Source organism: Citrus clementina, unplaced genomic scaffold, assembly GCF_000493195.1.
Source record: "Citrus clementina cultivar Clemenules unplaced genomic scaffold, Citrus_clementina_v1.0 scaffold_9, whole genome shotgun sequence".
NCBI classification, from domain to species: Eukaryota; Viridiplantae; Streptophyta; class Magnoliopsida; order Sapindales; family Rutaceae; genus Citrus; species Citrus x clementina.
The window spans coordinates 29,852,525-29,874,121 of record NW_006261964.1 but is presented as its reverse complement, the minus strand read 5'-3'; the positions used below and the strand labels follow the sequence as shown (position 1 = coordinate 29,874,121).

Below are 21,597 nucleotides of genomic sequence, written 5' to 3'. Positions count from 1 at the left end.
GATATATTTACGATAAATGAGTTGAGTGACGAGTGTGATGACAAAGGAGATGCAACCAATTATTCGGCACCCTTGGTCCAAAAAGGCTGTAAGTCCCATCTCTCTTCCACTAAGCCCAGTCCATTCTTCACCCTTTCTCTTATAGGAATGCGGTAAAGTTAGATTATGATGAAACTTAAATCTGTCACAACTTGATAACTAATAAATCAAAAATAAAATCAACAAACTATTCTTAAGTTTTTTTAATAACAACTTTAGAATTGGTGTAAGCTGTATGGTAATATAACTTAACAAGGTTCGTTTGATAGATAATGAATTCTAAATGTTTTAGCTCATTTTTCTAGGCCAATGGAAAATGAGCTTAAACGTGAATATACTTTATAAAATAATATGAGTAAATAGTATTATAACTCAAAAATAATTATGATAAATTTTAAAAAAGATAAATTTCTTTGATGTGTGTATTCTATATATACTTATTAGATAAAAAAATTTACTACCAAATAATTTATATTAAATTTTAAACCTAGAAATAAAAATATTAAGTAAGTTTTATCCAGAAATCAATTTATTCCAAATTTTTATTATAATCACAAAGTCTTTAAATGATAGGTCATTTGTTTTTATGTGTTTTTTATTTTTAAGCAATAACTCCTGCACCTGTTGAAGTTATCTCCTTACCACTAAGGGGAGCTGCCCCAAACGCATGCTAAATCTGGAAATAAATAAATTTTCAAATCAGATTCTTCCACGCCAACGGTTGCAATTACTACTCAATACACCCGCATTAGTAGATTCCCCCACCAGGTGGACAATCTTTAGCGCGGGAAAATTCATATCCTCATTCATTTGGCGCCACCAGCCGCCCTAACCCCTTAAATTTATTTTCATTTGTCTAACATCAAATCATCTCTCTCTCTGTGGATCGGTAAACCAACTAGTACACACTTTAAACAGAACTTCGATTCAGATAGAAAACGGCACCGTTCTCTTACAAACAAAGATGGAAACAGAAGGTTTATCGGTGATTTGCGCCGGCCTGGGTATCATCGAAGAGGACGAAAAGGGAAACCGGATTGGCTACTCCAAGGGCGAGCAGTGTTCAGGTAAATTTCGCTAAAACAAAAAATTAAATTAGATGGGTGAAAAATATGATCTAATTTAGTACATGATTTGATTCTTCCCTAATTTTATCGACAGAGAATCTAAAGGATTTGCTGAGATTCTTGAGACGTGATGATCCTCAGAAGCGAGAAGTATTTAAGCAAGTGTGTAAATGGAGCATTGTTTCTAAAGATTTGATACCAATTATTGAACACTGTCAAGATGATCGAAATTTGGTCTTGAATTCCGGTAATTGCTATTTATTTTATATATTTACTCATTTGATTTTTGAGATAAAGGGTTGAGATAATATTATATTTTTAAATTTTCATTTTTGGTCTTTTATTATGCAGTGAAGGTATTGGTGTTTTTAACAATGCCGATTGAGTCTTCATCCAATGATATCCCTCAACAGATTGAGTATCTTTGGGGATTAAAGTCTGCCATTACGTGCAGTGATACAGTTGCGGTGATTGTCTCACTTCTCGAAGGTCCACTAGAGAATTTAGAACGGTAAGGCCAAGGCATAGTTTGTGCTACTTTCATTGATTAGAATGTGAGCATGCTAATTTACAGTAGTGATGTCACAGTAAATGTTAATCCCAGTTAGGAATTTATCTATAGTACTGGCATCATTGCAGGAAGTTCATCATCTGGCAATATTTAACTTTGATTCATATTTTAGAAATTCATAACATGTTAAAATCTATTTGATGGTCTGGAATGCAAAAGTAAGAATTGCTTGCACTTTCTACTTTTTCATGCTATTGGTTTCACATGCTTTACTTTTGAGTTTTGATGTGACATTATTATTATTGCTGTTATTAATGAAGACTGTAATAACATACAGTGAAGCATTCACGGAGGATGACTGGAAGTTGGTCCAGTTAGTTCTGACTTTATTCCGAAACATTCTTGCTGTCCAAGATATTCCGTTGCAGCAGAAGGCTGGGGGTTCTGCCATTCAATATGTATCACTGAGAGATAGATTTCTAGAACTTTTGTTTAATGAGAATGTGATGGACATAATTATTGTCATAACTCAGCATGTTTGTGGTTCTTGTGGTTATTTTCGGCAAGACAACTTGCTTTTATTGGAAATTTTTCACTACATATTTATGGGTCAGGATCCAGAGTTGATTGCCAAAGCTCATCAAAGGGGTTCCAAGGTGGATCCATTCATCTTCTTCTTTATTTTTCCTATCTCTTCTTTAATTTTTCCAGGATTTTTTATTTGAAATGTTCAATCTGGATTGCAAAAGAAAATTAAAAAAATTAATTCTCAGTATGAAAAATATATTATGAGGAAGATTAGGAGCTGATTGTTTCGCAGCCTAGGTTTAATATGCTATTTACAAAACAATAAGCAAATTTTCTTTTTAAATCTCTCATTTTTTTTTAGTATGAAAATTATTTATGGATGTCATTATTAACATAGTCACTTAGTTGATTAGTGATATGAGTCGGTTGGTCTCTTCTAATGACTTTTGATGTGCTAGACGGACGGAGACACCAAAGATCCTCTTGATAGTCTCAAATCCATAATAGTAGAAGAGCAAGAGAAAAGAAGGCTCTCAAGACTACACAATCTGGTTCGACACTCACAGTTTAGTGGAACATTTGCAAGGCTTGCCATTGTACGAAGTTTAACCTATTGCTGGTATTAATACAGGTGCTGTTTAGAAATTTAGTAACTTTAGTATTTTCTTTTGAAAAGGATGGTTCTAAAGCTGTGTTTAAGGGGAACCCTGCTTCTGCTTCTCACAACCCCATCATTAAACCTCACAAAGGCCAAAAGGGTATGAGTAAAAAGATTATGTGGGACCAAGGAAGCTTACCTTCAACAAAGGATAATGTTTTGGAGTTGCTGTATGATTTCCTTAACCAGTTTCTATCAGGAAGTTACAATGGTATATCTTTTGGAAGTCTTTATTTTTATTCTTGCTCCCTCCTTCTCTTCCCCTTTGGTCTTAAAGCTGGTATTTATATGTAAACCAAACTGTGTGTCAGTGCTGATGCAGTCAATTCAGGAGGATATAGAAAAGGAGGCTCCTGCTATTCAGAGCAGCGACATCATTTCATTTTTCCGGGTTGCCCAGTTTTTGGTTTCATTTCAGTATCACAAAATTGCGTTCTCAAAGGTGAGGGCTATGGGTACTGATATGTCAGGCTTTTTAAATTATGTTCAAAGGTGAGGATGACTCACCATAGCTTTGCTAGCTGCTAAGGACTGACATTGTTAAATTTAGATAAAGTGATGTCTGCTTTTTATGGAGGTTAGTAGAAGTTCAAATAATGTGACCATGATCCTAAGATTTCTGCACTCAGTTCCTCTTTTTTGTTTTATTTATTTGTTATAACCTGATATTCTTGCTTCTAAATGTTTACTTGGCTTTATCATTGTAGTTAAACTTCATTTTCTAACTATTGGTGTGAATTTTGTGATTAAACAGCCAGCCCTGGAAAAAGAAGCACTTGAAGCTTCCACTACTGAATTTGCTGATAGCACTTTGTTTAAAGGCAACATATGTGGACCAATCGCATCAACAATGGATGAATCTATGTTTAAGCTTGTCATTTCCAAATGGCAAGATGCTTCTGAGGACTTGAAGAAAACAAATAATTATAAGTTTATGTCAGCAGCAGGTTCTCTTATGAAGAATATGGTGATAAATACTTTCTAATTTTAAGCTTTTAAATACATGCTTTTAATTGTTGATATTTCTTAGCCTCTCATATATGTCTTTACTTCAATGGTCTGGATATGCGTGTAAAAGTATGTAAGCAGTTCTGCATGATTCTGCTGTTCGAGGAATAGACTTGTTTCTAGAATTCAGACTGAGACCTTTGTCTACTTCTTCTAATGTCCTTTGCACTGGCTTTTCATTCCTGCAGATTCGTATGTTAGATTTAGTGCTGAAGTCATTACCAGAAGATTCGAAGGAGTCACAAACAGCACGCATCCTTCTTTACAAGTTATTTTATGATCAGACTGACCAAGGGTTGACTCAGTTTCTCCTGAACCTGATCAAAATGCTTGACACTCATAAACAACCAAAAAGGTTTTCACCTTTAATCTTCATGACTAGAATTTTTCTTTTAATTCTTTTTCATTTTGACATTTTAAGTCTTGTAACATTAATTGATCAGTTAATTCAGGATTCAATTTTGCAGGACTATAATGTCTTAGAGCTTAATACTAGTGTTTAGTGTTTCTCCTACTAGCTTAAGCTTTTAAGGTCGAATACTAACTTAACACGTTATTAGAGCCAATTTTGACCAGTAGGTCATTCGTTTGGATTTTTCCATATATGCTTGAATTTGTATTTGTAGATTCATTTTTCTCTGTGTTCTATCTCTGTTTGGAGAAAATCTTCTTTGCTTATCAGTCTTGCACATGATGGGGCTTGTTAAAGCTTAATAGCGCCCTCACCTACCTGACCAAACATAAGAGATTGGTAATCATGATAGGAAAATGTTCCAGCTGCGTAATATCTCTTAAAAAAGAACTTCTTTTTTAAAATTTATTTGTACATTGGAGCTACATCTTTGTCCTATTATCGTGTCACTTATGTTTAATAATTGTGCATGACTTGGCAAGTATGCTTATCCAAGTACATGTCTTTGCCGTGCGAAAGCATGTATTTAGTGACCTGTTTATAGAAAATATTTGAGTTTTTTACCATATTAAAATGTTTTATGGTTCTATTTTTGCTATTCTTGCCAGCGATCTTGCAGATTTAGTAGAAATGATATATGTGCTCGTAAGGCTCACGGAGAATCTTCAAGCACGTGGTGCATTAAGGGTATGTTTTCTTATTTACAGAGCAGTCTTAGGTTGGAAAACTGTGCTTCAAGTTACTCACTTGTGATTTCCAAAACTCAGGATATCTCAAATTATGAGATTTTAGTAGTTGCTTAAAAGCCGCTTGAAGACTGACTAGAACTACTAAAGTTTTCATGTAATTTTGTTATATAAAAAGTGAGCTTTGACCATATGTTGACTTTATTACTGCCAAAAACCTTCTAGCCAGAGTCCAGTTATTTTAGATACATCTGTTTGCATTCTACAAAGTTAGCTTTCTCTTTATTTTCTTACAGGTAGATTTGATGTTTAACGACTTCCTGTGAATTGCAGTTTAAATTTTTCTTTTTTTTTTAATCATATGAAAATAAGCTAATTTTACAGACTTGAAAAAGCAGTTTTAAACAAAGGCAATTACTGTGTTTCAGTTTTTTCGGTGATCAGTTCTGATAATTTTCATATTTTACTTGGAGTTTTTTACTCTATTTTCTTGATATAAAGTGTCTTCTTCTCCTAAAGGACCTACCCTTTTGTCAGGAAATTTAAGTAAAATATTTCAGAGTTACAGTTGTGACGTTATAATTTAGACTTTGTAAGCTATCAACATTAAGTTTGTGGTTTTGAACATTGAATGTTGGTTTGTAGCAGCATATATCCTATATAATGTACAGCTAAAATAAGCAGGAAGCCATGGTCTTTCATTTTCCTTTGCAATTCTGTTGCTAAGTGAAAGTTCTATATTTGTAGAATTAGGAAACCCTTTTGTGTGCATGCAACTCTCATTATTTCTTCTCTTATTTTGGTTGGAACTGCACCGTGCCTTTGTTCTCTGCTGTGACGTACATGGAAACTTTTTTTTTTTTTTTAACAAATCAGGTTTCCAGAAAATCAAGGAAAGGAAGAAAAAAGGGAACAGTGAAGGGCAATAAGGAAACTGAAAATGAACTGTCTGGCAATCATGCTACCATTCACAATGAGAATTGCATCTCAAATAGTGGAGATTTAGCAAATTCATGCGTACCACAAAAGGAAATTGTAACAGATGCAACTTCTGATGGGAAAGAAGACACGGGCATTCCTTTTAAGGTTGATGATCATGAAATAGCAGTACAAGAGAGGGGGAATCTGGGAGGTAGTCAGTTGCAGATGGATAGCAGAAAGTCTGATCATGCTGAGAATGATCATTATTGCAGCACTGGTGATTCTTCTGGTGATGAGCAGCCTACTGCAACCAATGAAGTTGATTTTAAGGTTTCTACTTTCCTTTCAGCTTTTGCAAATAGCAGCATTATTCAAAAATTGTGCTGGTTGCTGAAGTTTTACAAGAGCAATTCCAACCGCACAAATCACTACATCATTTGCATGTTGCGGCGTATCACTGATGACCTGGAGCTCTCACCGATGCTATATCAGGTTAAAAGTTTTAAAATCCATCTTTACAAATATTGTAAAGTTATGTATGTAATCTCACGTATGTTTTTTGGGACAAAATTTTGCAGCTATCACTCCTCACTGTATTCTATGACATCTTGGCTGAGCAGAAGTCATGCCCAAGCAAAGAGTATGAAAATATTGTTGACTTTCTCACTAGACTGGTCCAAAAAATGCTAAAAAAAATGAAGAATCAGCCCCTTCTTTTTGTGGAAATTCTCTTCTGGAAGAATAGAAGAGAGTGCCATTACATAAATGCTGAATACTTATTGCATGAGCTTGGAAATGCAAAGAAACAAAGTGGAGCTTGGGGAAATGTTTCAGAAATTGGAGACACTGGGTCATTGCAGGCCAAAGGATGGGCTCGCAGAAGCATAGCAGATGCATTGGGTGAGGATGAAGCTGATGTTGTTATTTCTCATGAATTTGGATACCCGAAGTAAGACTATGTTAACGATGTTATTTTTCTGTTTTTCATTGTACTTTACCTTTTTGGCTCAGTAAGGGGTACTTCTCAAATATTAAGGAGATAGGCACTCTGTACAAGATAAACATTATATTCCTGTTGAGTTTGATGTTTTCTTTTCTTGATTGAGTAATTAGAAAGCAGTATCTTAATTAGTCTCAGAACAACATAAAAATACCACTTTTTTTTTTTAGAAGTGGAGGAAATTTCAGTGAAGAACAGGAAGGCATCACATCTGATTCAAACAGTGAGATTGATGGGAAAGAAAATTCTAACCAGTGAAATATTTGGGACAACCCTAATAGTACTATATTTCCTATTTGTCTAATATAATTCAGTTTAGAAACTCATTGATGTATTTGGGTGGTGCAGCAGGATGACTTCCATGAAAGAGGAATCAGAAAAGGTTTCTAAAAGAAAGAGAAGACTTGTTCTCGATGAAGAGTGGGACATGAAAATCAAGGATCTTTATGAGAAGTAAGTTTGGTTTGACACAACTATACCATAACAAGCATTTTTTTCCCCTCAAAAGATCCTTCAAAATATATATTCAATAATATCTCAAGAATACTGGAGTAGATGATTACTGATTATATTTTATTGTAATAAGTTGATTATATAATTGTTTTTTTTTTCTCTCCTAAGGCTAATTTCTGCTTTTATGGTGGCATGCTCTTTCTTTGATATTCATTTCGTAGTGTCTGCACTGCATCTGTATTAATATAAATGGTTGTTTTAGATTCAAAGATGATCGGAATTGTAGCCGTCGTATTGCGGAATCTCTGGATCCTGATGGTAAAGTTTCAGCTGCCCAAGTTTCCAACAAGCTTAAGCAGCTGGGAGTCAAAGTTGCACCAAAGAGAAGGGGGCCCTACTCTGGTGAAACTTCTGCTGCTGGTCCTGATCAACATGAGGAAGATCAATGTGTAATGGAAACAAAAACTTCCCTTCACAACTCAAACAACTTGGACGGAAGTTCCCTGAGGCATCCTCAGTAAGTACTAGCAAATAATTGATTGTTACAGTTACTCTTGGACTGATTTTTCAAGAGGCTGCTCTGTTAGTGCAGGAATGAGACATCAAATTGAAACTTAAGTTATGAACTTGAAGGAACATGTTTAAGAAAGTGAAATCTTAGATAATTGATTTTCTATTCTGCTTCTCAAATAAACAGCTAATGATGTCTTTTTTTAATAGGAACACAAGAAAAAGAGTTCATGCCTTTGACAGTGATCAGGAGGCCATGATAAAATCTCTATTTGAGCAGTGAGTATAAACTATGTTCTATAAGTAAATATTTGTGGTGTGAGTGGAATTATATCTCCAGACCTCTTGTACTACTGAAAGAGAGCTTACCAGCTTAACTAGCTGACACCTATAAAACCTCATTTGTTCATTGGTACATTCTAAGAATTGACGGTGTTAATTCACTTGTTGACACTTACACCAATACCTGCCCTGGATGGCTGCTCTAACCACCTTATTTAAGTTCTAACCCACATCAAAACAACCTCATTTGAGATAATTGGGGTTTGGCTTCTCCATATGTTAAAACAAGCCGTTAACTTACTGTTTTCTCTGTGCAGATTCAAACACCACAAGAGGTGTAGCTACATGATTGCAAATGCACTGGATGCTGGTAACAAATTCACATCTGCGCAAGTTTCCCGTAAACTCAAGCAACTTGATCTACGTGCTGGTCCATTGAAGAAGTCTAAAACCGACATGCACTTAAGAGATGAAGAGCCTAATGATTCTGCAATAGACAAGCTACATGATTCTGATCAAGAAACGTTATTGTCATTCAGGAAAAGGTAGTTATTCAAATTGTGATAAATTGTGATAATCCAATAATAGTAAATATACGTGCATATTTTAATTGTCAAGATGTTTAGGTATCAGCTTTCGTTTTATGTTAAACATGTAGCATCTTTGCATCAGATCTCAATGATCATAGCATCCAAGCATTCCTTTTTTTGCTTTTCAATAATTGAGAAGATGCCAATATATGGGTGTGAAATTTAGTGAAATGACGGACTTCCAAGATCAGTACGGCCACTTTGATGTGTTCTTAACTTAGCTTGTGCCGGCCTCATCAGACATCCATAGCTTGGCCAAGCTTTGTCCTGTTCCACTATTTGGGATCAATTCTTTTGTTGCATGAAAGCTCTCTAGTTTCTTTAAACAAGATGACAAATGTTTTTACCTTCCTGATGTTCACTAATGCTATCATTTGAAAGTTATTTTTTGTGCCTTATTTTTCTTTCATCTGAACATGTTTTCATACAGTACAGTGGGGTATGGATAACAGCACAACCACCTTATAGATTTTTTTTGTTAATGGTCTAGCATCCATTTTTCTCAATTTTCTTGTCTCATAACCATATTTCAATAATCAAAACTACCTCTTTCCTCATGCTGAGGTTCTTGTTTATTATCTTTCCCAATGCGAGTATGTTTCCTAAAGTTATTTGAGATTAATTGTATGCAACTTGTAAAAGATTTGTAGATCTTCTCCTGTCCAGGACAGTTAAAGTTTATTTATCTAATTAATATTTGAATCTAGGAACAAACATAGTGGTAGATTGTTTCACGAGGAATCACAAGTAAAGAATTTGAAACGGAGGCTGTCTGATGGTTCTGATGATGAAACCTTGAGCTCTGTTCTCAAGTGAGTCTCTCTCTCTCTTTTCTCTAGTTCATAATAGTGGAGCTTCACAATATAACTGTAAATATTTTTATCTTACTTTATGTATTCTTTTGCACAATGTAGGTGCATTAACCATCATAATACTCCTTTTTGGTTAGGAAGAAGTTTTATTTCCATTTTTTATGATAATGAAAACATGGGTACTTAAATTCTATGCTGACTTCCGCAGCTAAGAAACATTATACATCGATGTATTTTTTATTTTATTTTGTAAATTCACTTGTATTGATTCCTCATTTTAATTGTCAATATCTAAAGAAAAGTTCTGTGTAATGTCACTGTTAGATAAGACTCTGTATATTTAAACTTCGTAAATCCTTTTTTCAGAAAAAATATGTCTTGTCCATATTTTTGGGATGTGATTATGTATTAATTGTTATCTTATGATTTTTTTGACATCAATTTGCTGCTTTTTTAAGTTACTTGATTTATCATGTCAACATAGGAAGTCCAGAAAGCACCTCGCAGAGGCAGAGGATGACAGGCTCCAAACTGAAACAGTATGGAATGAGGAGTCAAATGACGACACAGCAGTTTTCATTACTAAGCATACCATGGAAAGGTAAATAATCTATCTTGATCTCTTTCTTATCACAATTATATTCTTTCAACAATCTGCACAACTTTGGAACCATCATTAATAGGAGGTTAATCTGGCCTTAATTTTCGTTAGGGATGGTTGCGACCGGTCCAGTGTTATAGATGTTGCAAGAACTGGTGAGGTTATTTCTGCTAGCCATATCAGCCTAGAAGGCACCTCAGAAGCTGAACTGATTGACAGTAAAACGTTAGGTGTTTCACATGTCAACAATGAGGATGATATGGAGCATCAGCTCATGGATGATGATTTTGCAGATTCAGGGGGTGATGCAACTGCTGGTGGATTAATGAGAAGTTCTGTAAGTCGAAGGAAGCTGAGGATGGTAATTGATCCTGAAGATGATGATTAAGATGGAAAACTTAATTTTGGAATATGCCATAATGCTCATGTCTTTCATGGCTGATGCTGCACAGAAGCCATGATGATCACGTTTTCCGCTGGTTATGAGCACAGTAGAAAGCTTAATTTTGCGTATCATATTGAAGAGATCAAAAGGATGATGTGTACTCAGCAGGAAAGGATATATATTTTAGACAAACACAGTTTCAAGCTCTAGCTTGCTTGAACAGAAACCTATGATTGTGTAATCTAAGTGTTGACAGATGTACTTTTATTTTGCATATAGAAAGAATTTCTATAATGTTTCAATGACAGATAGTAGTCTGGTTATTCTGCAATCCGAGCTTCTACTCATGATAAAAATGACTAAGTATTGATTTGAGTGCTTCGAGGCCTTTTCCTTCAATACTATGACCCCCATTATCCTCGCCGTTTCAATATTATGGTTGATTCAAATGCACGAAAATCTTTGTTTACGTTATTTTTTTGTACTCGAATTATTAATGGACTTCTACTTGAAAAAAAAAAAAGTAAAATCTGAAAAATTAGAGTAAAATTAGAAATGACATAAAGTAAAACTACCGGCCTGTATGAGATTAATTTTTAAAAATTTAAAATTAATTTTGAAAAATTAAAAGTTAATTTTGATGTTTAATAAATTTTTTTTAAAATATTTTTGTTAAAATTATCTTATTTTATAGTAGATTTTAAAAAATAAAGAAAGAGTAATTTTTAAAATCTGTTGTATTTTTAATACAATTTCACATATATCATCACTTATATTATAAAAATCTAAAATTATTTTTATTCGATTAGGAAATAAAATTATTAAATTTAAAGAGATTATTATTATTATTATTATCAATTATATAGAGATAACAAAATAAAAAATAAAACTAATAAAATAAAATACTTATTTTAGTTAATCAATTATTATTTGTACACAGCAAATATAATACACACACATGCATACACGTTTGTAATTGTATAAATAAAATTTATTCAACCTTATGTCTATTGTAATCATTTACATTTTTACAATAATTTAATAGTACAATTTACTAAATATATAAGATTGCTTTTAAAACTTATAGTACTTTTAAAAATAAATTTTTTTTATTAAACATGTAATTAATTATTTTTACAGTACTGCTAATAACAATTATTTTAGAAACACCTACATTACCAAATTTAATTGCCCCTAAAATATTCTTTTTAAAGAAGACATTATTGTTGGAAAAGGCATCTAAACTTATTGCAATGCAGATTATATTAGTAATTACCTGGGCTCTGGCAGTTTGTAGTTACGTAATAGAATAATACTAAATGATACGCACATTTCTGAGGTAGGTGAGTGGGAACAGGGTGACGAGAAAAGAGAAAGAGGACCGGAAGAGGGTAGTATTGCTATTGAGCTAAATGGACGGTAATATTAATTAGTATTTAAACTAGAATAATCTTATTTAAGTAAGTGGTAGGTTCCTGTAAGCAAGATCATTGGCATTGAGATGTGAAAGGAGAGGTTCAAACTTCAAACAAATTAAGAATAAAAGTAAAGCTGAAGGGATTAGATGACATATAATAATAATGAAAGGGAAAATAACAATTCATTTCCGAGAAGACTTAGACATGAATGAAGACTCTGTTGTTGTAGAAGATAAATTTAGCTTCTTCGTTTCGAAGCAGCTTATATTAGGATCACAAATAATAGTCAACACACCATCTGTCATTGCTAATTAATCAGTGTTTCCACTCTTTCTGATAATCACAATGACAGTTGGAATAAAATTTCTTCAACATCTATTTCTGCTTCTGATTTTGTTTCAACTGGAGCCCAGAGTTGCTGATTCTAACAACATCATAAGGTGCATTGATGAAGAGAGGGAAGCGCTACTCACTTTCAAAGAAAGCCTGGTGGACGAATCTGGTGTTTTGTCTTCCTGGGGACCAGAAGATGAGAAAAGAGACTGCTGTAAATGGACAGGAGTTGGCTGTAGCAACAGAACCGGCCATGTAATCAAGCTTGAAATTCAACCCATCGATTTTGACTCATTTCCATTGAGAGGTACAATTAGTCCTGCTTTGCTTCAATTGCATCGTTTAACATATTTGGACCTCAGTTTAAACAATTTCAGTGGAAGTCCAATTCCTGAGTTCATTGGTTCCCTCACCAAATTGAGTTACCTTGATCTCTCTTTTGCTGAGTTTGAAGGACCAATCCCTTCTCACCTTGGAAACCTTTCAGCTCTGCAACATCTAGACCTCAGCCTCAATCATTTATTTAGTGCTGGAAACCTTGACTGGCTTTCTCACCTTTCTGTTGAAAAGTCATGCACGTGACATTGAAATTCAAAAATGAATGCAAAATTTCAAATGGCTACCAAACATTTGAAGAAAAAAATGGAAAGTTGGCAAATTTGTCAAATTTGCCAAATGGACACCATTGACTATTGGCTTAGGTTAGGTGGAATAGTAAAGGGGTTGGTGCAATAGTGCCATTATTTTCCCTATAAATAGATGGCACTTCTTCCATTCAAAATCATCCCAAAATTGTTAAGCTTATAAGTTTCTAAGCTTTTGAGAGAAGTGAGAGAAGTGTGTCTGGGGAATTTATCTTTCCTGCAGAGTGTGAGAGTACTGGGTATATTTGGGTTTCTGGGAAGTGAGATTCGTTACTCAAATATTGTATTCTATTCATTGTTTAATAAACAATTATTCTTTCTTGCCTCCGTGGATGTAGGTTTAATTACCGAACCACGTAAATTCTTGTGTCCTTTATTTTTTCAGTAATTATTTGGTGCGCTTGATTCCGCATTCCGCGCGCACATCAAGTGGTATCAGAGCCGACGGTTCGTACTTGGGGGGATACGGTACTGTTCACGTATACGGTACTATTCCCGTATACGGTACTGTTCACATACGGTACTGTTCACGAATACGGTGGAGACGGCCATTTGTACTTGGGAGACAGTCTATTGTAAGTAGTGTGTATTTTTGCATGTCTAGGAAAGTTCTGTCAACAAAGGCGATAAGAGTCTAAGGATTCTGGTTTTTAATTGGGACCGAGTTCCCGTCCAGTTTCCTGGGAACTTTCCTGGTGCATTTATTCACGCGAAATTAACATCATAGAGGCTGTTTTTCAAGTGGAAATAGTTCGTTGAAAAAATGGTAGAAGGTGAAACTTCCAGAATTGGGGAGAGATCTACCGAGACTATTTCAGGAGACACTTCAGGTGGGAGGCGAGATTTGTCAAATCGCTATTCAGCACCTGTTATAGGAGGCCAGAAGATCGATGTTGAAAAGTTTGATGGGAAAATCAACTTCGGCATGTGGAGGCGCGAAGTTATGGATGCCCTTATTCAAATCGATCTCGATGTTGTCCTAAAAAATAAAAGACACTTGTATGATGAAGAAATTTGGGATCGTATGAACGAGAAAGCCTGTGGTCAGATCAGATCTTGTTTGACCAAGGAGGTGAAATACTTGGTGAAAGATGAGGAGTGTGCAGTGACTTTGTGGCGTACATTGGAAGAGAAGTACCTGGTGAAAAGTCCTGAAAATCGTCTTCATGCAATGAGCCAAGTATATGGCTTTCGAATGAAGTCTGGGGTGTCAATGCACGATCATGTTTCAAGATTTGAAAAGTTACTTGCTGATTTGAAGAATCTTGATGAAGATATTAAAGATGAAGTCAAGGCTATGATTCTGTTACACTCACTACCAGAGGAATATAGCCATTTTGTGACTACTTTGATATATGGGAAGAGTGTGATCGTCTTTAAAGATGTTTGCACAGCATTAACTAGTTTGGAGATTCGGAATAATGATAAAAATTCTGAACGAGCATCGTCTGAAGCTTTGGTGAGCAGAGATTGGGCGATGGAGAAACAGAAGAAGCGTGGTGGAAAGAATTCTCGATCCAAATCGAGAAGCAGAAATATAGCTCGAGATGAGTGTGCCTTTTGTCATGAAAAGGGCCATTGGAGAAAAGATTGTCCAAAGGCTCAAAAGAGAGATGGGAAGAAACCAGCAGCAGCAAACATGGCACGGAAAGATGAGAACTCTGATTATTCACTAAGTATTACTCCTGCAGCATATGTGGCTAGTTCGAGTGAGTGGATACTTGATACAGGAGCAACCTATCATTTGTGTCCTATTAAAGAATGGTTTACGGATTTTCGTAATCTGGAATCCGGTGCAGTTATGATGGGGAATAATCAACCTTGTCGCACAATGGGGATATGAACAATTCGGCTCAAAATGTTTGATGGAATGGTCAGAGAACTCAAAGAGGTTAGATTTGTTCCAGAGATAAAGAAAAATCTAATTTCTGTGGGTGCTTTGGAAGCTAAAGGTTACAAAGTTACCATTGAAGATGGCACAATGAAGTTTACACATGGGGCTATGGTGATTCTGCAAGGGGTTCGGCGTCACAATCTGTACTATTTGAAGGGAGGTACAACTGATGAAGCAAATGTTGTTGAGGCGCACAGTGACACCACCAAGCTATGGCATGTACGACTGGGACATGCAGGAGAGAAGTCTTTGCAAACTCTGATGAGGCATGGACTCTTAAAAGGTACCAAAACCTGTAAATTAAATTTCTGTGAGCATTGTGTAGTAGGCAAGAAAACAAGGGTCAAGTTTGGTACAGCTAATCACGATACTCGTGAGATCCTTGAATATGTTCATAGTGATGTATGGGGACCAACCAAGACTGCATCAATTGGTGGAAGCCATTATTTTGTTATATTTGTTGATGATTTCTCTAGACGTGTATGGGTGTACACCATGCGAGCAAAGGATGAGGTTCTAGAGATTTTCGTGAAGTGGAAGAAATTGGTGGAGACTCAAACTGGCAGAAAGATCAAAGTATTACGATCTGATAATGGGGGTGAATATACTTCTGATCCATTCTTGCAAGTATGCCAGAACGAGGGTATTAAAAGACATTTCACGGTGAGACATACTCCGCAACAGAACGGTGTGGCTGAGCGTATGAATCGTACTTTACTGGAGAAGGTACGATGTATGTTATCTAATGCTGGTTTAGATAAAAAGTTTTGGACTGAAACTGTGAGCTACGCAAGTCACTTGGTAAATCGGTTGCCTTCTGCTGCAATTGGAGGTAAAACTCCTATGGAAATGTGGTCTGGAAAGCATGCACAAGACTATGATTCCCTTCGTGTATTCGGGTGTCCAGCTTATTATCATGTCAAAGATGGTAAACTGGATCCTCGTGCTAGAAAATCTATCTTTGTGGGATTCAAAGGTGGAGTAAAGGGCTTCAAGCTTTGGGATCTCGAAGACAAAAAGTTTGTGTGTAGCAGAGATGTCACATTTGATGAAGCTTCAATGATAAAAGCTTCAAGTTCTCAGCAGGTGGAGAACAAGACCACAGAGGTATTGCAGCGGGTGGAGTTTGATGCAACTCCATATGTACCAGTTAGTTCTACATCAAAGAATGGTTCAACTATGGAGGTGACACCTAAAGTTGAAGAAGAAATTGTTTCTTCTGATGTCCCACAAAATGAAGAAACAATTGATGATGTAGATGATGATGATTTTATAGCAACAAGGAGGCCAAGAAGAGAGATAAAGAAACCCGGATGGCTTACTAAAGATATGGTGGTAGCCTATGCACTTCCAGTTATTGATGATGACATCCCCAATACTTTCGGTGAAGCATTACGCAACAATGAAAGTGATCAGTGGAAGCTAGCCATGGAGGAAGAGATGAAATCTCTCAATCAAAACCAGACTTGGGAACTTGTAAAGTTACCAAAGGGGAAAAGGGCTATTGGCAATAAATGGGTCTACACCAAAAAGCAAGGATCTCCGAATCAAACAACTCCTCGATACAAGGCAAGGCTCGTGGCAAAAGGTTTTGCTCAAAAGGAAGGTATTGACTACAATGAAGTTTTCTCTCCAGTTGTAAACATACTTCCATTCGTATCCTACTTGCCTTAGTTGCAGAATATGAGTTAGAGTTGGCTCAGTTGGATGTTAAGACGGCGTTCTTACATGGAGATTTGGAGGAGGAAATCTATATGATTCAGCCTTGTGGTTTCAAAGTTGCTGGAAATGAGAATCATGTATGTAGGTTGATTAAATCTTTGTACGGACTGAAGCAATCGCCAAGGCAGTGGTACAAAAGATTTGATCAATTTATACAAGGGCAGAAATTCACCAGAAGTGAACACGATCATTGTGTTTACTTTAGAAGACTATCAGATGGAGCTTTCATCTATTTGTTACTCTATGTCGACGATATGCTTATAGCTTCGAAGAATAGAGATGAGATCGAAAGATTAAAGAAGCAGCTGGCTTCTGAGTTCGAGATGAAAGACTTGGGTGATGCACAGAGAATACTTGGGATGGAGATTCGTAGAGACAAGAAGAATGGAAGCGTATGGTTGACTCAAAAGTCTTATTTGAAGAAAGTGCTAGAAAGATTCGGTATGGATGACAAAACAAAACCGGTATGTACACCTCTAGCTCCTCATTTCAAATTAAGCTCTTCTTCATGTCCTAGATCTCAAGAGGAGCGCGATTACATGGCTCGTGTTCCATATGCTAGTGCTGTGGGTAGTCTTATGTATGCTATGGTATGCACAAGGCCCGATATATCTCAAGCAGTGAGCATGGTTAGTAGATACATGCACAATCCGGGTAAAAATCAATGGCTTGCGGTAAAGTGGATTCTCCAATATCTGTATGGGACAGTTGATGTTGGGTTATTGTTCAAGAAGGATTGTGGTCAACAATGTGTTGGGTATTGTGATTCTGATTTCGCTGGAGACCTTGACAAGCGAAGATCAACAACGGGCTACGTATTCACATTGGGTGGAGGTCCGATTAGCTGGAGGTCGATTCTACAATCGACAATTGCTTTGTCCACTACGGAAGCAGAGTATATGGCAGCAACTGAAGCTGTAAAAGAAGCTATCTGGTTGAAAGGCTTGTTAGGTGATTTGGGAGTAATCCAGGAGAACATTGCGGTCTTTTGTGATAATCAAAGTGCGATATTCCTTGCGAAGAATCAAACATATCACGCTCGGACGAAGCACATAGATGTGAAATATCATTATGTGAGGGAGATTATCGAGAGCGGTGTTGTGTTGTTGAGAAAGATCGATACTAAAGATAATCCATCAGATATGTTGACGAAAGTAGTTTCTGGAGTTAAGTTTCAACATTGCTTGAAATTAATTCAAATCCTTCGATTGTGTTAAAGATATGTCCTTCGGGAATTTTGAACTACGGTTGGCTTGATCCCAAATTTTGGGTACGTAGGCAGTCGAAACGACACAGCCATTCTGGATCCTTATTGAAGAATCACTTTGGGGATGAGGGTTCGTTGGTAGTCGGCTCAGATTTGGACAAATTTTCGCCGAGGTGGAGAATTGTTGAAAAGTCATGCACGTGACATTGAAATTCAAAAATGAATGCAAAATTTCAAATGGCTACCAAACATTTGAAGAAAAAAATGGAAAGTTGGCAAATTTGTCAAATTTGCCAAATGGACACCATTGACTATTGGCTTAGGTTAGGTGGAATAGTAAAGGGGTTGGTGCAATAGTGCCATTATTTTCCCTATAAATAGATGGCACTTCTTCCATTCAAAATCATCCCAAAATTGTTAAGCTTATAAGTTTCTAAGCTTTTGAGAGAAGTGAGAGAAGTGTGTCTGGGGAATTTATCTTTCCTGCAGAGTGTGAGAGTACTGGGTATATTTGGGTTTCTGGGAAGTGAGATTCGTTACTCAAATATTGTATTCTATTCATTGTTTAATAAACAATTATTCTTTCTTGCCTCCGTGGATGTAGGTTTAATTACCGAACCACGTAAATTCTTGTGTCCTTTATTTTTTCAGTAATTATTTGGTGCGCTTGATTCCGCATTCCGCGCGCACATCACTTTCCTCTTTAACATATCTGGACTTAGGTTCCAACAATCTCAGTAGGTCAACAGACTGGCTTCAAGTAGTAGGCAATCTTCCTTTGTTAACAACCTTGTATCTATATAGATGTCATCTTCCACCTATTGTTCCTCTCTCTCTATCGAACCTAAATTACAGTACATCTCTTCAGTTTCTTGAACTCTCCGAAAACAATCTCACTAATTCAATATACCCTTGGTTGTTCAATGCTAGTAGCAATCTTGTTCTGCTTGGCCTTGATTCTAACCTTTTACGGGGTTCCATTCCAGTTGCTTTTAAACACATGGTTTCTCTTAGCTTTCTTGGTCTCGCTTCTAATGAATTCGAAGGTGGGGTTCCAGATTTTTTTGGGAACATGTGCAGCCTAACAATGTTAAACATTTCTGACAATAAACTCAGAGGACACTTCCCTGAGCTCATTCAAAATCTGTCCAGTGGCTGCACGAAGAACTCGCTGGAGATACTGTATTTATCTTCCAATGAAATCACAGGGTCAGTTCCAGATCTTGGAGGATTTTCATCTTTGAAAGAGTTGTATCTTGAAAACAACCGCTTAAACGGGTTCACAAACAACAGCATTGGCCAGATGTCCAAACTTAGAACTTTGTCGCTTAATGGGAACTCACTTATAGGTGTCATCTCTGAAGCTTTCTTTTCAAATCTTTCCAGCTTAACGACTCTGAACTTAGCTGATAACAATCTGTCATTGGAATTTAGCAATGATTGGATTCCTCCTTTTCAGTTGAATTTTATACATCTTCGCTCTTGTAAGATGGGGCCTCATTTTCCAAAATGGCTTCAGACTCAAAATCAGGTCAAAGAACTTGATATTTCTGATGCTGGAATCTCAGATACTATCCCTGACTGGTTCTGGAATCAAACCAATGAACCATTTGTTTTGAATATCTCCAACAACCAGATCCAGGGTAAACTTCCAGATTTGTCAATGAGATTTGACACTTCTGGTTCTGGAATAGATATCAGCTCCAATCACTTTGAGGGTCCAATTCCGGCCCTTCCTACGACTGCAACCTTCCTCAATCTCTCAAAAAATAAGTTTTCAGGGACCATGTCCATCATCTGTTCTATGGACGGCAACAATTTGTTGTATCTGGATCTCTCAAGTAACTTCCTATCTGGAAGGCTTCCAGGTTGCTGGATGCAATTTGATGGGCTTGGCATTCTGAATTTGGCAAACAACAATTTCTCTGGAAACATTCCAGACTCCATAGGCTTCCTACGAAATATCCTAACATTGAGTTTATACAACAATAGCTTAACTGGGGAATTGCCGTCATCTTTGAAGAACTGCTCACAACTGAGAGTTATGGATCTCGGGAACAATGAATTATCTGGAGAGATACCGCCATGGATAGGGGAGGGCCTTTCGAAATTGGTTGTTCTCAGTATGACATCTAACAAATTCCATGGAAATATGCCTTTTCAGCTCTGTCGTCTCGCGTACATCCAAGTCTTGGATCTGTCTTTAAACCACATGTCGGGAATCATACCCAAGTGTTTCAATAATTTAACAGCAATGACCCAAGAAACAAGTTCCAATCCGACCATTTCTATAGACTATTACTTCATTGTTGGTGGTGGAACGGCAACTGCGTTAGGTAGGTATTCCAGCAGCTACTTTGACAATGTGCTGCTGACATGGAAAGGCAATAAATACCGGTACAAAAATACTTTGGGACTGGTAAAGATCCTTGACCTTTCAAATAACAAATTGGGTGGATCTTTTCCTGAGGAGATTATGGATCTGGTGGGATTAGTTGCCTTAAACCTTTCAAGAAACCATTTAACTGGACAAATCAGGCCGAAAATTGGTCAATTAAAATCATTGGATTTTTTGGATTTGTCTAAAAATCTGTTTTTTGGTGGCATTCCTGCCAGCCTTTCGCAGTTAAGTGGTCTTAGTGTCATGGACTTGTCATACAACAACTTGTCGGGCAAAATTCCATTGGGAACTCAACTCCAGAGTTTCAATGCCTCGGTGTATGCTGGAAATCCTGAACTTTGCGGCCTCCCTCTTCCAAATAAGTGTCCGAATGAGGACTCAGCTTCAGGTCAAGGCAGAGATGATGCAAACACTGCAGAAGATGAAGATGAGGATGAGTCTATAACTCTTGGGTTTTACATAAGTTTGATTCTGGGTTTCTTTACTGGATTCTGGGGATTCTGCAGCGCTATACTGGTGAATAGTTCATGGAGACGTAGTTATTTCAACTTCTTGACCGGTGTAAAAAATTGGGTCTACGTGACAGTGGCTGTGAAGATTGATAAATTGAAAAGACGTTTCAGGAACTAAACGGTAATTCTTTTTCACATGTCTATGCAGGTTTTACTCTGTCCTCTTGAATGTTTTTCTTTCTCAAACTAATACTTCATTTTGTTTTCCCGTTTACCGTTTCTTGCAGTAGCAATTAGGTTTCTCTTGGATGGCATTCTCTCCTTATTGAACAGAGTTGTCGTTATAGGGTCCGAAGATATCTAAATAATATTGTATTTTCATATGGTACTTGATATTAAGTGTAAGCTTACAAGGAACTTTGTTTAGGGTTCTGTGTAGCACATCCTCTATATACGAGACATTTCTGTTATTGTTTCTGTAATTGATCGGAATCTAGTTATTCTGCAACCATAGCTTGTAACTTCATTAATTAGAAATTGGTATTGACTTGGGTGCCATTTTTCTTCAATTCTATGTTTGATATTACTGATTGTGAGGAGGCTTGGGCCAACGTACTTAGTAATTCATGGAGACAGGTGTACCTTTTAATTTCTTAACTAGTAAAAAAGATTGGCTCTATGCAATAGCAGCTGAGAATAAATTCAAATTGCAAACAAGACTTGGGTAGGTTGCTAATTAAGTGGTAGAAATATGTCTTCATGTTGGATTAAGATCCTCTCAATCTCATCTGCTTATGAGCAAAATTCACTCAAGTTAAAAACGCTATTTCTAGTTTAAATATTATGAAACCCTTTAAATTTATTATTATTAGGTTATCGCCTCCTTATATTTGTTGTTTATACATTATAACTCCTGTCAATTGTCAAACCAAAATCAAAATAGACACAGTTTTTCTACAAAAAAAAGTCCATTTCAAGCTACTATTCTTTCATTACAAATTACTCAGAATTGATTTAGATGCTTCAAGGCTTTTTCCTTCGATCTGATCTTAATATTACTGAT

At 36.3% G+C, this 21,597-nt stretch overlaps 2 protein-coding genes across 3 annotated transcripts; both read left to right on the top strand.

Annotated features, from left to right (window-relative positions):
* The first annotated feature begins 916 nt into the window (after window positions 1-916).
* Window positions 917-10,879, top strand: LOC18033185 (protein timeless homolog). 2 transcript variants are annotated; one of them, XM_024179357.1, is made up of 19 exons: window positions 917-1,106; window positions 1,201-1,353; window positions 1,458-1,617; window positions 1,955-2,273; window positions 2,604-2,741; window positions 2,822-3,014; window positions 3,115-3,245; window positions 3,558-3,770; window positions 4,000-4,166; window positions 4,832-4,910; window positions 5,786-6,322; window positions 6,409-6,779; window positions 7,182-7,283; window positions 7,546-7,800; window positions 8,004-8,072; window positions 8,393-8,620; window positions 9,373-9,477; window positions 9,962-10,078; window positions 10,190-10,879. In XM_024179357.1, exons 1-19 carry the CDS (start codon window positions 1,004-1,006, stop codon window positions 10,464-10,466), a joined length of 3,717 nt encoding a protein of 1,238 aa, XP_024035125.1. In that variant the 5' UTR covers window positions 917-1,003; the 3' UTR covers window positions 10,467-10,879. The 2 variants fall into 2 exon arrangements, with proteins under 2 accessions (XP_024035125.1, XP_024035123.1); XM_024179355.1 differs by having other exon boundaries at window positions 7,179-7,283.
* Window positions 10,880-18,681: 7,802 nt separating this feature from the next.
* On the top strand, window positions 18,682-20,712 carry LOC18033195 (receptor-like protein EIX2). Its single transcript, XM_006422025.2, has one exon. The coding sequence runs from the start codon at window positions 18,682-18,684 to the stop codon at window positions 20,710-20,712; it is 2,031 nt and encodes a 676-aa protein (XP_006422088.2).
* The last annotated feature ends 885 nt before the right edge of the window (window positions 20,713-21,597 follow it).